The following is a 17,132-nucleotide window of genomic DNA, read 5'->3' on the forward strand; positions in this document are numbered from 1 at the left end:
TTATTGCTGAGAGTGAATAAAAACAGTGGATAATTGATAAGGATAAGTGTTGGGCTTAGTGCTTAGTTGTTGCATTGATATCAGCCTATGAATGCATTTGAAAATGCAAACTTGCAGATCTTGACATATCTTGACCTTTCAGCAGTGGAAGTCATGTTGATGACACTGCTGCATGTAAGCGTTCCTGTGTAAAACAGAAACTGAGCATGCTCCGGACTCTCTTTCTTAGACTGGGGGCTCCCTGGAGAGCTGTGATGGCACTGAGAGATAGTGAAGGAGAACGAGGTAGACGGGAGGTAGACATGTTTGTTAGTGTTGTCAGTGTTACACTGACACAACCAGTAATGTGCCAGTGTAAAGAACCTTTACAAGACCCAAAAAACGTTCTCTTAATGCAATGGTTCTTTATCGATTTAAAGGTCACATCTCTATTACTAAAGTGGTTCCTCTGTAGCATTGCTCAAAGAATTCCTTAAGTTTCCTAAACTCATGGCTGCTCCTGACATCACAGGCAAGGTTTCTTTCTTATGACTCTTCCATGTAAAATTACATTCATGCTGGGAAGGCCGTACATTGGAAAGTGCACCACAACTCGACACCCAGCTAAATCTTCATGCAAGTTTTTCCCCTTGGTCTTTCAGATCTCATCTTGGCCTCCACAGTTCCCCTGAAGTGCCATTTTTCTAACAGTCCACACAGTGGAAACTTTCCCCGGCTATGTTGCCATTGATTACTTTCGCTTTCAGACTGATTTGCTTTAGACAGTCGCTTAAATGAGATTGTGTTTGATGAATAAATATTCGTACAAAGTTTGTAGAATTTTAATTACAATTTGTGACATGCATCAGGCCTGGTCTGCATCAGGCCAAGGTCTGAGAGCTTGTTCAAAAAATGAGGCTTTAAACAGCCCATACAGCTGATTTAAATGTATATATACATGAAATGTATGATAACCGTATATATTATGGTTATGTTAGGAATTTTGTCCAAGGACTCTTATCAGCATAGCGTGGTGTGCTTGGCCAGGAGGACGACTGCGATTGAAGATATTGTCAAGTACACCGTAACAACGTCGCTAAGCTGTAGCGGACTGACCCTGGAAATTTTACATTTTTATTTCTAGCAAAGATTTAGTTTAGCAATAATCAGAACATGTTAGTGGTTGCCCTGCTCTCTTCTAGGCCTTTTGCAGCTACTGCAATTTTCACATGTTTTCATGTGGAGCAGAGCATTCACTCAAATGGAGAAAAAAGATCCACTGATAAAAGTGCCATCTAAAGATATATCTCACACATGTCAAGCAGCCACTAAAAAATGTCAAGGAAGAGATGAGTGTGAGTGATGGAAGCAAGAGTGCTAAGTAAAGCATCACTATCATTACCGTGATCTACATTTAAGATGTTGGGTAGAGAAAAAAAAAGCATCAAAAGTAAAGCACTTAAATGTTGTTAAACTTACCGAAGTTTGAGTCATTTTCTGAAAAGGTTTCAAAAGCTGTCAAAAACACAGCTAAGAAAAAGAAATGCAGAGTGATGTGTGTGTGTGTGTGAGAGAGAGAGAGATTTGATCAGCTCACTAGTGGGAGTACAAACCTGTGTAAAAGCTAGTGTGTCACCACACTTTATCCTGTTAGATGTTCCCTTTTCACACACACACACACACACACACACACACACACACACACACACACACACACACACACCATGCTACTTTTTGCCGTTTAATGAATTCAGTGGTTACTGTTAAACTAAACAAAGTCAACAAATTCAATATTTGTAGAGTTGCAAATGTACAAATATGGTCACTAACTGCTCTGGTAAAATAAGCTCTTGTTAAATGTTTGTCAACTTAAAAAATAAAAAACAAGATAATTTGAGGGAGAAGGTCACAGAATATACACTAGTTTTAGATTTGAATGGGCCTGTAATATTGTCTTCCTCTGGTTTATTTTAAAATATTATGTTGTGACTCTAATACAGGTAAAAGCAAGATGTCAAAAAAAGTACTTGTAGAACTGCAATGGAGCTTCCTAGTATGTCCAATACCAAAATATTTTGTATTTAAAAGGGTAACTGCATTTATCTTATATATATATATATATATATATATATATATATATATATATATATATATATATATATACACATTTGGTCTGAAATATATTAACAGACCTCATAAGTCAGAGCTGTATCTATACTTAGTAAAAAGTAGATTCCTCACAAATATACATAAGTAAATAAGATATATAGTATCTGTCAGTGCAAGAAGTATATATATATAACTATAATATATAACTCAAATCAAGTTAAAAGCAAGATGTCATAAAACTGAAGTACTGAATAACTTATAAAACTACTAATGGAGCTTTTTAGTATACAAGCATCAGTCAGCACAAGAACTGACATGGTCTTAAAGATAACACTGTTTTACCGCTAACATTAAAACACAGCCTGCCGTTTGAAACACAGCTTAAGACAGCTTAGTATTCAGGTATGAGTAATTTTTAATATGAATCTTTAATGTCAACAGAACAAATTTAGCATCATTATGATATATATCCAAAGGCCAAAATAAGTCAGAAGCTATTGTGTAAAACAACACTACATTTGCCTCACTTACTGAGAAAGACAGACAGTGAAGTAAAATGAGCATAAAGCCATTCGATAATATTTCATATATAACGTAATCCATTACATGCTATATGTTATTTTAAAGAGATTATACTATATAGTGCACTATATAGTTAAATGTATATGATATATATATGATGTATGACTGTCATGCACTCTTTTTCTGGCAGTTGTTCTTCACATTGTATCAATAGAAATGCTCCAAAATGACTTGGAATAAAGTATTTTTATACTGACTTCCATTGAGAGTTAAGTTTTTTCCCTTCTGTAAAGTCACCATTTTGGAGATTTTTTTAAAGGTTTTTGCATGTGACAATACGTAAATATGCTATCTATTAACAAGTCAAATGTAACTAGTAAAAAGATAAGATAAGATCAAATAATCCTTTATTAGTCCCACAGTGGGGAAAAAAAAGAGTAAAAAAAGTACTTCCTTACAAATCTATTTGTAAATATGTAAGTCCTTTTTATGCTAAATCTTCTATTTGAACAGATTAAATGTAGCATAATTATAATACGTATCTAAAGGAGCCATTGTGCAAGACAACACTACATTCACATCACTTACCGAGGAAGTAGAAGAGTGAGGTAAAATAACATAAAGCCGTACAGTTTTATCTCACATATTATACAATCTATTACATGATAAACATTTCACTTTAAGGAGAATTGTACTGTTACATGTAGGACACGTGGACTTGGGAATCCATATCAATACGATTTTATTTTGTTTTGTCCTTCGTTAAGCCTTTGTTCGGCTTGGCATTTGTTCTAGTTTCAAAGGTCACAGGAACACTGTGGTCAGATTTTAGCACTCTGACATTAAATGGTATTTTACCTCAGCTATGACTTTACTTCAGTCACATGATGCCTTTTCAAAATAACGTTTTTCTGTAGGATGCCTAAACTGGTGTTAAAAAAATGTGTGAGGATAGTGTTTCACATTTGGGTGGTCAAAGCCTATCAAACTGATTTGCTTTCATTGACAATTGAATAAGTAATTTGAAGTAAAACTGTGTGTGTTACCTTATTCCACTGTGGTGCGTCTTTTTCTGCATGCTGCTGTTCTGGGGAGCAGATTCTGCTCCGGCTTTACCTACTTCTACTGAAAGACAGCTTGGTAATGTGTTCAGTTGGTGTGTTACAGTAGTGAGAAAACACTAACACGTACAGGGCAGGAGGCCTACAGGGCCAGGGGGGAATCTGAAAAAAATAACATAAAAAAAACCTTTAGTCTGAATCACAGGTAATTTTTTAACCAATCAGAAAAATGGATTTAAAAAAGGAAACAGAAGAAAAAAGTTTAAAGACAAATAAAACTGTAAAAAAAGAAAAATCTTTGTAATATAAAATATGTTACCTTGCCACTAAGCTAATGTTGATATAACTAAATTTCAATGGTTGATTAAACATGTATACTTGAAGCTTGTAAAATACATTATATTTGTTTATATATATATATATATATATATATATATATATATATATATATATATATATACACACACACACACATATATATATATATATATATATATATATATATATATATATATATATATATATATATATAGTGGTATCATCTTTATTTATTTATTTTTTGCTATGTCTGGACTACTTCTTTTTATACTGTACCACCCTTATTATTGTATTACTAAATTTGCTTTTAGCAGTAGCAATAAAATGAAGGATCAATGAATTATCTATCTATCTATAATAAACTATTAACACATATACTTACCTTGTATTTTGCACTGACTGTATTTCAGAAGGAGTTATTGATGTTTTTCTCATAACACTAGTCTCAAACACTGTGAATCAAATTGAGTCCCTGTTGCTTCCTAATTATGCTGATATTTGGCTAAATCTACCTAGATACCGTGAGGAACAAATTCTGATTGGACAATTTCCATTTGGTGTTTTTAACACTGTTGTTGCCAAATAAACATTAACAATGGACTTGGAAATACAATACCTGGATAGTTTTTTTTTTCCAATTTTCAGCAAAAGTTGCAATTTTATTAAACATAAAAGAATTTAAATGACACAGATATTTTAGTTTTCTAAAAAAATACTTTTCTTATTAGTATTACCTCTCTAAAGGCCTAGAAGGTCATGAGGGTTGCCTACAGGGATCCCCACCCCAACATCAACTCTTTTTTTGACAGCTTTTTAACTTCCAATCAGATCTCAAGTATAAGATGAAACTGCCCACAAGTAAACTAATTTGACCAATCTGATGTTGGTCTTGTTTCAGGAGTCTCAAATCAGTACTATATTAGCTAGTTTTTTAATTGTAGAGCACATTGGCCAGCTTCTGTGTTTAAAAGCGCTCTAGAAATAAAACTGACTTGACTCCACCAGTTACGCCCTTTACTTACCGCACTATACGCAACTGCTCTGCAAATAAACTTAATTGTTTTTTTATTTATATAATGTAAACTTTATATACTCCAGGGTTTAACAGTACCTGTATTTTAGGTAAATAAACAAAGCAAAGCCCCGTATGTCCCTCTGCGCCTCTGGTAATCCCCGCCTGCGTGGGCGGAGCAGACGCTAGTGTCTCGTGCCGCCAATTCGGCCAATCAGGGCGCAGCGAGGGACCGTTGCAGTTCAAAATCTGAAGCTGCGGGCGGGACTCCGGAGTGTCAGGAAAAGCGGCGCCGAGGAAAGTTCAGAAGAGTTAAAGACAAAACTCCGGGATTAAACCTTTTCACCACGAACTTTTTGTAGTTCTGAATCCGTAAGAATGTCGAAAAAACAAATTTACTACTCTGACAAATACACAGATGATGAGTACGAGTACAGGTGGGTTAAGTTAGCTAACGTTACTGTCAGAGAACTAGAGCTAGCTATGCTAGATAGCTAGCGCTACGTTAACGGCACAAAATCGTTAGTGCTACCATGGCTGTCTAGATTATAGCTAGCTAATTGTTAGATAATTAGTTAGCTAGCTGACTTAGTTTACTTTAACGCTAACTTTCAGACGAGATATGTTTGATCTAGGATAGCTAGCTAGCTAATTTACATTCCAGTGTTAGCTAACTTGTGTAGCTATCTTATTTAATAGGCAGCTAGCTAGCTAGCTAATGTAGCTAGTTCATGTTTACATAAGGACGAGTGGTGCCCTGATGTTAACGCTGTTACTTCAGAAAGCTGAAATATCGTTTCAAATATCGGCTAGGTAGCACTAGCTAATGCTAGGTAAGTAAGTAGATGCTAGTTACATTGATCGGTTTTCATAACTTTCTAACTTTCCAACATACAGACACGTCATGCTGCCAAAACAGCTGTCCAAGCTGGTGCCTTCTTCCCACTTGATGTCCGAGGAGGAATGGAGAGGGCTGGGAGTGCAACAGAGCCAGGGATGGGTCCATTACATGATCCATAAGCCAGGTGAGTTTTGTCTAACATTATCTGGCTAGAAATTTTGATTCAGATTGTCAGGTTTTCCCAGCCTAACCCCATATCTCTCTCCTGCCAGAACCCCACATATTACTTTTCCGAAGACCCCTTCCCAAAGAATGAGAAGAACGAGAATGAAGAGCTGAGAAGAACTGGATGGTGGCCACGTTACAGAGATGTGGTCAGCTTGGACCGTGTGCATTTCTTTCCATGTGTTTTGGGTTGTATATAAAGCTCATTATTTGCAGATCTATGGCATTGAAATGTTACGAAATATTACCCCCACTCCCCTTAAATTTGGAGGTGTAGTAGTGAAGGCCCAAATGGAGCTTTATGGGGGAAGACCAGCCCCATGTGTACAGAAGTGTCTGTTTAGATCTACACTGTGTAATGAAAAGCTGGGAGGAATTTCATGCTGTTTGAGTCATGTTAGCATGAATGTGATCGTTTGAAAGATGTCAGAACTATTGTTTGTTTATACATTGGTGAACAGGTGTGAACCAGTGTAATTCATTAAATATTTGGACATGGAGGTGTTAAGGTCTAAATTTTGACTTGGTTGGCTGTTGGCTGCACTGAATAGATCTATAAAATAACATCCCTACCTTGTACAAATGTAGACCAGGTAACTTGTCTGTTTATTTGTTTCAGGACAAGTCAATAAATATTCTTTGTTGACATGGATCACAATACATTTATTTCTGTAGTCATGTTTTATGTTAATTTTACATTGACAAAAACAACATATGTCCTAATATTCCAATGTGACACCCCACCCTTTCACAAAGCCTTAAGAACAGTCAATCTTGTAGGTGTACAACTAAAGGGGTAACAAACTCAGAATGCCTGACCCCTAAAGTAAAAGCAGGTGCTCGAGGCTTGTGTGCTGTTACAGTCTCAGGGTTATGACTTCCAGGTCCAGGCCTCAGCAAAATCTCAGGGCTTATGGCCTGTCTACCCAGCATTGAGAATGCTGGCTGACGTGGGAGGTAGACGTTGGGGTCTGGTCTGTTGTATCTGCCAGGGCCTGGAGTATTTGACAGGTCTTCTGCATAGCCCCCAAATTTCAACCGGCCAGAAATTGTATAGCTGGCACTGGCGGGTTTGGTAAGCACGTTGGAGCCCATAAGAGCCGGAAGTGTGTACTTGTTTGGAGCTGGCACAGTGTCTGCAGAGCGATATGGTGTGCGGTAGCCAATACTGAAGGATGGGGGTTTCCGGTGGGTGCTACATAAAGGGGCTATTTCTGGGTTGTATGCACCTGGTCCTGGAGTCTGGAACATTTCCTCTGAAAAAGTAGGATTTGGAAGTGAGTAATGACATAGCATATAAAAATCAGTTGCTCAGCAGATGTTGCTCTCAATTAAAAGCTTTAGGCTTATCCTGACAATAGCAAATGTGTTCCTGATGGTTGTGACATTAAGTGGTCTCAAACGGTTCGCTAGTTAATGAACACATTGTTCTGTTTAACAACAGCTCCAATATCAGTTGACTTACTTGGACCTGATGTTCTGCTGTGTATGGAGTAGGCAGGGCTGCCGTCCTTACCAAATCGAGTGACCTTTGCGTCGATGTGATACCGAGGCCCTGGACTGGAGTCCATATTATACACTGTAAAACAAAGTAAACCGAACGCTATGTTTATTACATTGACATATTTTTAGTTTTGCCAGCTTGTTCAGGGTATTATCTATTAGTTATTAATTGTTAAAGCAGAGAGAACAGCTTGTGCAGTGTGTGAGCTTTCAACTAGTGCATTTGACAACGACTGAGCTAGACAGACTGAAATTGTTAAGCATGGTAGATTCATTAAGTCCTGTCTCCCTCTAGTGTTTCTATTCTGGTTGTGCAACATTTGCATTTTACAGCAAGAGACCACAGTTGAATTACCATTCATCAACAAAAGTTGACCTTTTGACCTATAGAATTAAAAGGTTTAAAAGTCACATTATGCAGCAGCTTTGATCAACAGTGCTTCGTAAATTCACAAGAATTGACATGACTTACTATTATCGCTCATCCTGCCGTGGAAGGAGTAAGCAGGACTAGTTGCCTTGGTGAAGTCATGGCCTACAAAGCCAATGGTTGATGGTAGGGCATAGCGACCTGGCCCAGGCCCTTTTGACAAAATGTGAACAGAATTAAGTCAAACGAACAGGGAAGTTTGTCCGTTTATGGTTTTGTATTGTAAGCAAGATTCTACATCAAATACCAGTTAGCTCTTGTGGCTCTTGTGGTAGAAACTTGTCTAATTTCTCAGCATTTAACCATTTCAGAAAGTGTGCTAACCAGTCTAAATGGCACACAAATTGTAAAATCACCTGTAATGTGTGTTACTTTTAACCCATGTGAAGATCAACTTTCTATTCAATATTTTACAGTGTGAAACTGATGGCAAATGCTTCTGAAATTAGTTTTCTGTCCCCTAAAATTAAAAGCATTTTATAGTGTCACTGTTAGAACAAAAACCTATTCCCAATTTACATTGTGTCAAATGCCATGATTAACTGACCAATCGAAATACTATTACTCAGAATTAAATTGTTTTAAATTGTTTTCTATTAGAAGTGTGATTTGTTTGGATACTGCCTGTTCAGCAAGTTTCTATCCAGTTTCTGCCCTGCTAGAACTACCCCAGACAACTGTAAATTCTGTTTTTGTGAAATTAAAATGGTCAGGAAGTATAAGGTCACACAGGCTTACCGACCAAGGATCTCAGAATTCTCAGAAAACACATAGCACAAAGAAAAAAAAAAAAAAAAAAAAAATTGTTGATGACCGCAGCATGCAGACATATATTGAACACACTGCATTTAAAAGACTTACCTTTCTCTCTGCCTGCGATGATGGGCTTCTTTCTTTCAGTATTGCTCATTGTCAGTACTTTTGAAACGTCCCACACAAAATCTATTAGACAGATCTTGCAAACCAGACTGGTTTAGACTAACAGAACCACATCCCCAAGTCTACTAGTAATTTTTCAGTCAATAGTGTGTCAGTGGTAAATCTCCCCACTTCTAATGTCTGAACCATGCAGCAGGAATGCAGCTCCTCAGATCATCCACATGGCTCCAGCTTATCACGCCAAACTTGGTGACTCCCAACTTGTGCAGAAACATTGCCTCTTTTAGATCACACAAGCATTCCTCCACCTGCCATGTAGAGACATTGCTAGAGAAAGGGCTTAAGGGTTGGATGAGAAAGCGATTAGTAAGAGTGCCTCTATTTGATCACCTCAGCCTGAGCCAGTCTGGCCCATCAAATATACATACGCGTATTTCAGAAGCACGAAAGGAGTGTTTAACAAAAGTGTCATCACCAGAATCCTGGCTAGTGTAACGCTATCTCTCCGGTGCTCCTCCTCTCACCCCTTTCCCTTTCATTCTCTCAACCACACTCATCAGAGCAGGCTGGACTATCAGCTTCAGTAGAGCATGATGTTGCCTGAGAGACCTGCTGACAGGGGGGCCCGATGCAAAGCTGCTGAAAAAAATCCATGGATAAATGGCAGAGGTGTCTTCTTTCAGAGCACTGTAAGCTTGAGGGTCATCTACCCAGTTCCATTGCATCTATGTTTTATACTACTGCTGCTCAATCACTTTCAGTGTTGTTCCAATTGTGAACTAGGCCAAAATTGGTAATGTCATAGACTGAGTCCCTTCCAGGACTTGACTTCATTTAATGAACCTGACATGTGTTGGGATGCCGGCTGAGGTCAGCTGAAGAAAAGTGATCCCAGGTAGCTCTGTGATACCAGCTTCACTTTGCAAAGTGAACATATCCAGCAGAATCTGACAAACAGTAAACACACGTTAAACATTAATATGCTCTAAGTCGCTGCTGGCAACCGCATACGTAACCTAAGACATCAGGTTAACAAGGGTAACACCACTCTAGCTGAACCATAGTGCCTAACAACGCATGGGGTCTTCTCCACATCCTACAAGAGTGTGAACCGCACAGACACCAACATAGGCCGACGTACATGACCCCTGACCAAAGCTGCCGTTTTAGTATACTTTGGAGTCTTTTATACTATAGTATGGTATATTATAGTATCTAATACTGTGTAAATTCTGCTTGTAGTGCCACAGCAGATCTGACCATTCGAGCCATCGACTCCACAAAACCTCCAAAAAATGTTTTGTGGTATCTGGCACCAATACAATAGCAGCAGATCCTTGAAGTCCTGCAAGTTGTGAGGTGGGGTCTCTATGGTTGCACAAATGAGCCTTAGGTGCTCATGACCCTGTCGCCCGCTGGTTTCCAGTGGTTCCTTTCTAAGACCACTTTCGGTAGGTGGTGACCACCTGTCTGGTGTTTTGGAGATGTTCTGACCCGTCCAGTCCCGTCACAGTTTGTGTTTTTTCAAAATGGCTCAGATTCTTATGCTTGCACTTTTTTCCTGCTCTTAACACCCTCTTCACCATCAAGAACTGACTGTTCACTTACTGCCTAATATATCCACCGCTTGACAGCTGCCGCTGTAGATGAAGACAATCAATCTTTTTCACTTCACCTGTCAGTGGTGCTAATGTTATGGCTGATCAGTATATAATTTAATGTAATTGGGTTGTTGTGTGGTCAGAGATTTAGGGGACTTTTATTTAAAAATTTGTCCCAATATGCATTTCTTTACATTTGCTGTTCAATTAACTGTCTATGACCCTTTTAAACGCTCCCTTTGGGCAGCTCCAGTAGCACTTTTAAGGGCTCACTGTAAGTCAAAGAGACTATGATCTGAGGGTTGCTGGTTCGAATCCCAAGTCATGCTGCCTGCCATCAGCTCCCTTGTTCTCTCCAAATGGGTAGATGATGCTCTCTCTCTCTCTCTCTCTCTCTTTCCACATTACTTCAGTGTGATACTGGGTGGTGAATCACACCTAGGTACGCAGCGCTTCCTCCAAGCTCAATGGTTGCCCAGTGATGTTGAATCAGTGGCAGTTTGAAAAGAGGTGGTGGCTGGTTGTGCATGTGGTTGTCAGAGGAGGCATGTGACGGTCCTCACCCTAGCAGATTCGAGAGAATTACATGTGATAGGGGCAGATCAGTAACGAGTGAGTTGGGTAATTGGCTATTTAAAATTTGTGAGGACAACTGGGTAAAAAAATGAAATAAAAAAAGCTGTTGCTACATGCCATTGCATGTCCCTTCCAAAACAGGTAGCTTAATCTGCTTTACCCTCCACCACACTTTAAGTCTGAAGAAAGACAGGAAAAGCAGGGGTCAAACTTTGTATACAACGTTTATTTCCTTGTTCGTCTCTTCCAACAAACTGAATGTACTTGACATAATGAATTGGGCTTACATTCGATTCAAATTTAGGCAATTTACAGTGATTCTCTGAACTTCATGGTTGACGTTCGGCACTTAGTCCACAGAACTGAACTTACTGAGCTGAGCTTATGCACTGTACTGTAAATGAATCTGTCTGTATGACAATGTAGTGACTGCGACTGGGAAAAAAACAGACTGATTTACAGTGTGAGGTACACGGACATTTATCGGTTGCCAGGGCGTTTCAAACTGAGCTTATTTTGTGGTTAGTCATTACAGCTGCTCTCTCTGCGCTATCCGAAAAGCAAATCCCTCTCCTGGTAAATGCCAAGAGGAAGAATCCCTTACCTAATGATAGTAGTAGTCAAGCACCTCAACGTATTAATATAAGGCCTGCATGAGCAGTGGGCTGTCAATTATTTTGCGTTCAGGCAGAGTAGAGTGGTGGACAGTGTGGAAAAAAGGCAAGGGCAAGAAACAAAAAGGCACCAGCTATAAATAAATACCACAGATTGAAACAAAACAATAAAATAGCATTTTAAAACTCAGTTAAACTTACAAACATAAATACTGGACTATTCAAAAGAGATTACAAGAAGATTACAATTAAGACATAATGAGTTAATGTCAGTAAATGCTGTATAAAGAGCTACGGCAACTACTCATGAGAAAGAGAGACGTCCGATAACGAAATGGAGAGACAGGAGTATGTGAGGATCGACATGGCTAGCTCACTTCTCTTTCAAACAAACACACACACAGACACACACAATCACACAGACATACGCCCACCCAACATACACTATATGGACAAAAATATTGGGACACCTGCTCATTTATTATTTCTTCCAGAATCAACGTTATTAAAAATGTTTGAGTTTGTTCTGCTTTTGTTGGAGTAACTGTCTACTGTCTAGGGAAGGCTTTCTACTGAACTTTGGAGCACTGCTGTGAGGATTTGATTGCATTCAGTGACAAGAGTCAGGATGTTGGATGATCAGCACCCCACCCCATCCCCAACTCATCCAAAAAGTACTGGATGGAGCTCCATCCATCATTCCAGAGAACCACTGCTCCACAGCTCACGTCTGGCATTAGGCATGATGTCTAATTGCTCCAGAGTCCCATTCTATTGGCTATGTTTCTCTACAGAGATCAGATGAGCTGTGTGTATGTGCATTTGCACATCGATGTCAACAATGGGTGCGATGTAAACTCGGCATTCATTAGAAAACATTGTCCACAAACATTTGGACATATGGTGTAGTTGTGCTGCAACAGACTTGAGTTAACCCTTTACTTCTCACGCTCTCCATTCACACAAACATATTCACAGAGAATGTACAATGTGCGTTCGTCTTCACTGCCACCTGGATAAGCTCTGTTTAGAGAGAGAAAGAGAGAGAGAGAGAGAGGGAGAAAAATAAGCGACTGCTGAGAGCTCTGGTTAAGTCATATATACATTATGGGAGACAGTTTAGTCTTTGCACAAAGGACATACAACACAAGCAACATGACGTGAGCATAAACAGCATCTTTTAAATAGCTTCTAATCCACGTTTTTCACTTCACCTGTCACCTGTGCTAATGTTATGGTTGATTGAGGTTTTTTTGGCACTAGTAGTGCATTTAAATACATTTTATGGAGTCTATTTATGGAGTTTATTTGAGTCTGCGTGTGCGAGGTGTAGTTATGGAGTTTTCATTTAAAAACATTTAGAAAATCTGCATTAAAAAATGTGTCTCAGCTTCGCACCCTACCATCGTTCAGGTGAATCCTTTGTATCCGCTGTGAGGGGTTGTCTGTCCAGGGGTCTGAGCGTTTCAGCAGTCTCCTCTTCTTCTGCAGGCAACCCAACCTTCTCCTCTTCCTCTGGGGGGAAGGGCTCCACGTCAGAGTCATACTCATAGGAGTAGTAGGACACCTCCTCCATGGAGTCCTGCTCCTCTTCTCCTAATGTTCAACAGCAACAGTCACATCAGCCAAATTCTCATCTTTCATGATAGAGACATTTTTGGTGGATCACAAATGGCTCACAATTCGTATGCATGTGGCTAATAAATCTGATATGTCACTCTTAAAGGGGCTGTGAATTTTACTATAAACTGTCAAATAAGTAAACATGCAGTGATATTACTGCCCACCCCTTGTGATCATCTACGTTAGCCAAACGAAGTGCTTAATATGACCAAGGACATGAACCAACTCTGACTAACTTTGCATCATTATCAAATGACATCAAAAACATCCAATAAATACGATGATACATATTTGCCTAAAACTACAACAGTTGGATTGTATTCATAAAATGAATCTGTTGGGGTCTGTGGAATTTCTCTCACACTGGAAACAGGCCCCAGACTGCAGTTTGAGAACCCACTGCTTAAAGCCATCAAACACTGTACACAAGCCCATACTTCAGGTTTTTACTCTCACAACATCTCATTACTGTAACAATCACAGCATCAATGTCACAAAATCTAACACATAACCCTTTGGGACTCCACAGAAGGTGCTAAAGTAAATGATTATCATATTATTTATAATGGTTTTTGCATTAGGACTAGGTTTAATAATATACCAGGAGTTCAGTGTGGTAAACAAACCACCACAGGACAGTTCTAGATGTGGCCTGCAGAGGGAGCTCCTAGCTAACAAACAGTACTTCCACAATTTGTCTAAGCTGGAACCACTACTTGTGCACAACACACATGAACACCTTAAGCCTAGTCCTGGACTATATATTGCTGCTGTCCAATTTAAAAAAACATGTTTTCCTCTATGGTTTGAACCCTGTAGCTGCTCTGTACACTATGTGAATACTTCTGGATAATTAGACCAATATAAATGCTCTAAATTACCTGGAATAAGGACATTTGTGTTCTCCTGCCTTCTCCTAAAAAGGAGACACTACATTGAGAATGCTGTATAGTCTAGGACTAGGCTTAATCCTTTGCTTCTTTAAGGTTTAGCCTAAAGAAGGTTTACTTGCTTCATAGTTTCATTCAGAAAGCAAAGCAAAAACTGCAAAACCAGTAACAGTAGCCAGTACTTAATGTCAACACTGCACTCACTTAATTTCCTACTATAATTGTTCAAATTCTGGGTTATGGCTCATCAATTATTCTGCATATATGTGTGTGCCAAGAATTACCCAACATCTGCCTCTTTCCTAATTTTGCACATTTACAGGGCGAGAGATGGCGACGAGCTAGTTACATTTATGCAACAGGTCATGACTGCAGTGGAAGAATGCTTTAGCAGCTGCTGAGTGTGTGAGCGAGGAGAGTGTGTAGTTTGGACTGCGCAGGGTTTAGCTTAGGGCTGCAGCACGACACAGGCGAACAGCAAGCCTGCACAAGTCAGGCCACCTCAACAGACACGCTCACACACCATGTAATGATCCCTTAGTACACCAAAGATTAAGTTCAAGAGACACACATCAATGCACACTATTGTCAGGTGGGTCGTTAGCTCAGTGTGAATATTATAATTCAGAGGCTTAAGATCTGCGCCTGGTGGGAGCTGAACTAGAGCACAGAGGTAAGCTCATAGCTGCAGAACACTGAGAGCCAACTCAACAAGCACTGCCTTTAACTTGCTCCGACACAACACAGGACAAGTCCACTCAGTCCGGCTGGAGCCTTCCTAATCAGTTTTGCACAAGCATGTATAGGGCTGTGAGTACTGTATTGATTCTCAAAAACACTGTACTCACAGCCCTATACATCATTACATGGTGTGTGAGCGTGTCTGTTGAGTTTACATGCAAAGATTGGTGGCAGACAGCGGCTCATTTTGTGTTGTGTTTAAACCCTTGATCGCTAGATAGCAGTGTTGTATTCTGGCTTCGGATTCCACTGTTCTGACTGCTAAAAAGTTTTATTACTTTATTTTATTATTTCATGCATATGATGGTGTTCTCCTTAGATTGCTTAAAGTAGCACAGTATATTGAACTGTAACCCCTGTATCATGGTAAGCATTGAGAATTTCCCCACTGTGGGACTAATAAAGGACAATCTTATGTTATCTTATCTTATCTATCTTATCTATTGCCAGGGTCTTGCCAACACACAGCTTGACACATCCGAAAGTTTTTTTTTACCACCCCTGTGAAAAGGTCATTGACTCGTTCGGGAACTTGCTATTTTGCTTATTTTGGCACATCAAATATGTGATGTAACACGAGTAACTCCACTATCCAAACCTACAAATTGTTCTGTGCTTGCCAGGGATGAAAAAAATCTGAGATTAATGATCTTGTTTTAAAAGGCATTTACTGCTATTTTTGAAATAATTTATATTATATACCTAAACTGGTCATGAATATGGTCATTTTATGCCTCCTTTAGTCATTAGTCAAATTAATCTTACAATTGGATACTTTACTGGTAAAGCAAGCTACATTAGAAAGAGTACCAATTTGTAGCATTCTCTTTTACTACAAAAACTTGCTTTAAGGTTCAGCATGCTGCTAACTGCACAATGTAACTCTGGTGAAGCGGACGGCGAGAACTTGCGTCACATTTGTGTAAAATCCTGTAATATCACCATACCACCTCAGTCCACATGCTTCTTTCATCTCAGATGCCAGTTCTGTATCTGTAAAACGTGTCCTTTAGTGGTGGCTCAAAGTGTGAATTACACTTTTTCGACTGTAGGGGGAGCCCAGAAGCAGGGATCGCCCATTCTTACATAATGCTGCTTTTAAACCCGCAAAATATTTTTTATTTGGCCACTTTAGGACAGTAAAAGCTGTAAAAACAACACTAACGTGAAGCAAATTTAACTTCATGTGTTAACTTTCTTGTTCCTTGGCTTTATTTTTGGATAAAATTATTTGCTAATATTCAGTGCATTTCACTTATTACTGTGGCAAGACAAATCTAAAATAATGTGATCTTTGATTCTTCATTTCAAACCTATAAATAGTTTTCAGAGCTACTTATTTCTAAACTGGAACTAACATATTTTAGGATTTCTTGTCAAGCAAAATATCACCAGAAAAAAAAATCTCAAAAATATTTTTAAGAATTAGCTTGTTATACTAAACAAAGAAAATGCTGCTATGTCAGATTCATGATGTGAGCAGAAGTGCTCTAGCTGTGCTCTTATAATGACGAATCCAATTGGGAAATGTCCCAATCTTTGTCAAATCTGAAGAGGGGGTGATAACTTCTCACTGGAAACCCTGTCTAACTGCCTGGGATCAAAGCAGACCCATAATCCTTCGCTGCTTGGCGCTACTGGTCTATGTTTTGCAGGTGAGGGAAGGTTGTTTGCTGCTACAGAAGGAGACAGCGCCAATACCTTCATTTAACCCCGGCTGCCTCGCAAGACACAACATGCACAAGCTTCCCTTCAATCTGGACTTCAACAGGCTAAGCTCTCCAGCACCTGTCCATGACTGACACACACACACATACACACACACACACACACACACACACTCCACACTCCCATCTCCTGCAGGGCGAATGCAGCTGGTGTGCAGACAGAGGAATGGGGGTGGAGGGTGCACTGCGTGTATGTAAGAGAAAGACGGATAAAGAAAACAGAGGAGACGCTGAGACTTAGAGAGAAAGAGAGAGAGAGAGCGACAGAAAGCGAGAGAGTAAGAGAGATAGACAGGGGAAAAAGACAGACAGACAGAGAGGCAGACAGAGATAGAGAGAGGCATAGGTAAAAGGGAGGAAAGAGAGGTTTTACCTGTAGGAATGAGTATGGGGGTCTGCTCGGGTTCCTCTCCTGTAGCTGGCTCTCGCTCTTCAACAATCACCGCCACTGCAGAGACACACACATACACACAAAGGTTTA

General features: G+C 39.4%; 3 protein-coding genes across 3 annotated transcripts in view; 1 reads left to right on the plus strand and 2 right to left on the minus strand.

Annotated features, from left to right (window-relative positions):
- Window positions 1-5,250: 5,250 nt before the first annotated feature.
- cks2 (CDC28 protein kinase regulatory subunit 2) lies at window positions 5,251-6,719 on the plus strand. Its single transcript, XM_072660464.1, has 3 exons — window positions 5,251-5,438; window positions 5,899-6,026; window positions 6,115-6,719. The coding sequence occupies exons 1-3, from the start codon at window positions 5,380-5,382 to the stop codon at window positions 6,156-6,158; spliced, it is 231 nt and encodes a 76-aa protein (XP_072516565.1). The 5' UTR covers window positions 5,251-5,379; the 3' UTR covers window positions 6,159-6,719.
- Window positions 6,720-6,835: 116 nt separating this feature from the next.
- On the minus strand, window positions 6,836-8,910 carry cimap1d (CIMAP1 family member D). Its single transcript, XM_072660793.1, has 4 exons — window positions 8,862-8,910; window positions 8,043-8,153; window positions 7,533-7,646; window positions 6,836-7,323 (listed from the first exon to the last, which is right to left on the minus strand). The coding sequence occupies exons 1-4, from the start codon at window positions 8,908-8,910 to the stop codon at window positions 6,836-6,838; spliced, it is 762 nt and encodes a 253-aa protein (XP_072516894.1).
- A 2,380-nt stretch (window positions 8,911-11,290) lies between these two features.
- The window catches only part of cpamd8 (C3 and PZP like alpha-2-macroglobulin domain containing 8), a 44,821-nt gene continuing 38,979 nt past the window's right edge, over window positions 11,291-17,132 (minus strand). The window contains exons 41-43 of the mRNA XM_072660765.1: window positions 17,025-17,099; window positions 13,074-13,266; window positions 11,291-12,693 (exon numbers count right to left, since the gene is read on the minus strand). Of these exons, the coding sequence (XP_072516866.1) occupies window position 12,693; window positions 13,074-13,266; window positions 17,025-17,099 (269 nt within the window). The 3' untranslated portion in view covers window positions 11,291-12,692. The remainder of the gene's footprint in view (window positions 12,694-13,073; window positions 13,267-17,024; window positions 17,100-17,132) is intronic.

This window comes from Salminus brasiliensis, chromosome 17 (assembly GCF_030463535.1).
Source record: "Salminus brasiliensis chromosome 17, fSalBra1.hap2, whole genome shotgun sequence".
Lineage (NCBI taxonomy): Eukaryota > Metazoa > Chordata > Actinopteri > Characiformes > Bryconidae > Salminus > Salminus brasiliensis.

Coding starts and splice junctions, on each gene's coding strand:
- cks2 (XM_072660464.1), top strand. CDS start 5,380: ATGTCGAAAAAACAAATTTACTACTCTGACAAATACACAGATGATGAG. Junction 5,439..5,898: donor GATGATGAGTACGAGTACAG/GTGGGTTAAGTT, acceptor TCCAACATACAG/ACACGTCATGCTGCCAAAAC. Junction 6,027..6,114: donor TTACATGATCCATAAGCCAG/GTGAGTTTTGTC, acceptor CTCTCCTGCCAG/AACCCCACATATTACTTTTC.
- cimap1d (XM_072660793.1), bottom strand. CDS start 8,910: ATGAGCAATACTGAAAGAAAGAAGCCCATCATCGCAGGCAGAGAGAAA. Junction 7,647..8,042: donor CGGCAGGATGAGCGATAATA/GTAAGTCATGTC, acceptor TTTGTTTTACAG/TGTATAATATGGACTCCAGT. Junction 7,324..7,532: donor CAGCAGAACATCAGGTCCAA/GTAAGTCAACTG, acceptor CTACTTTTTCAG/AGGAAATGTTCCAGACTCCA.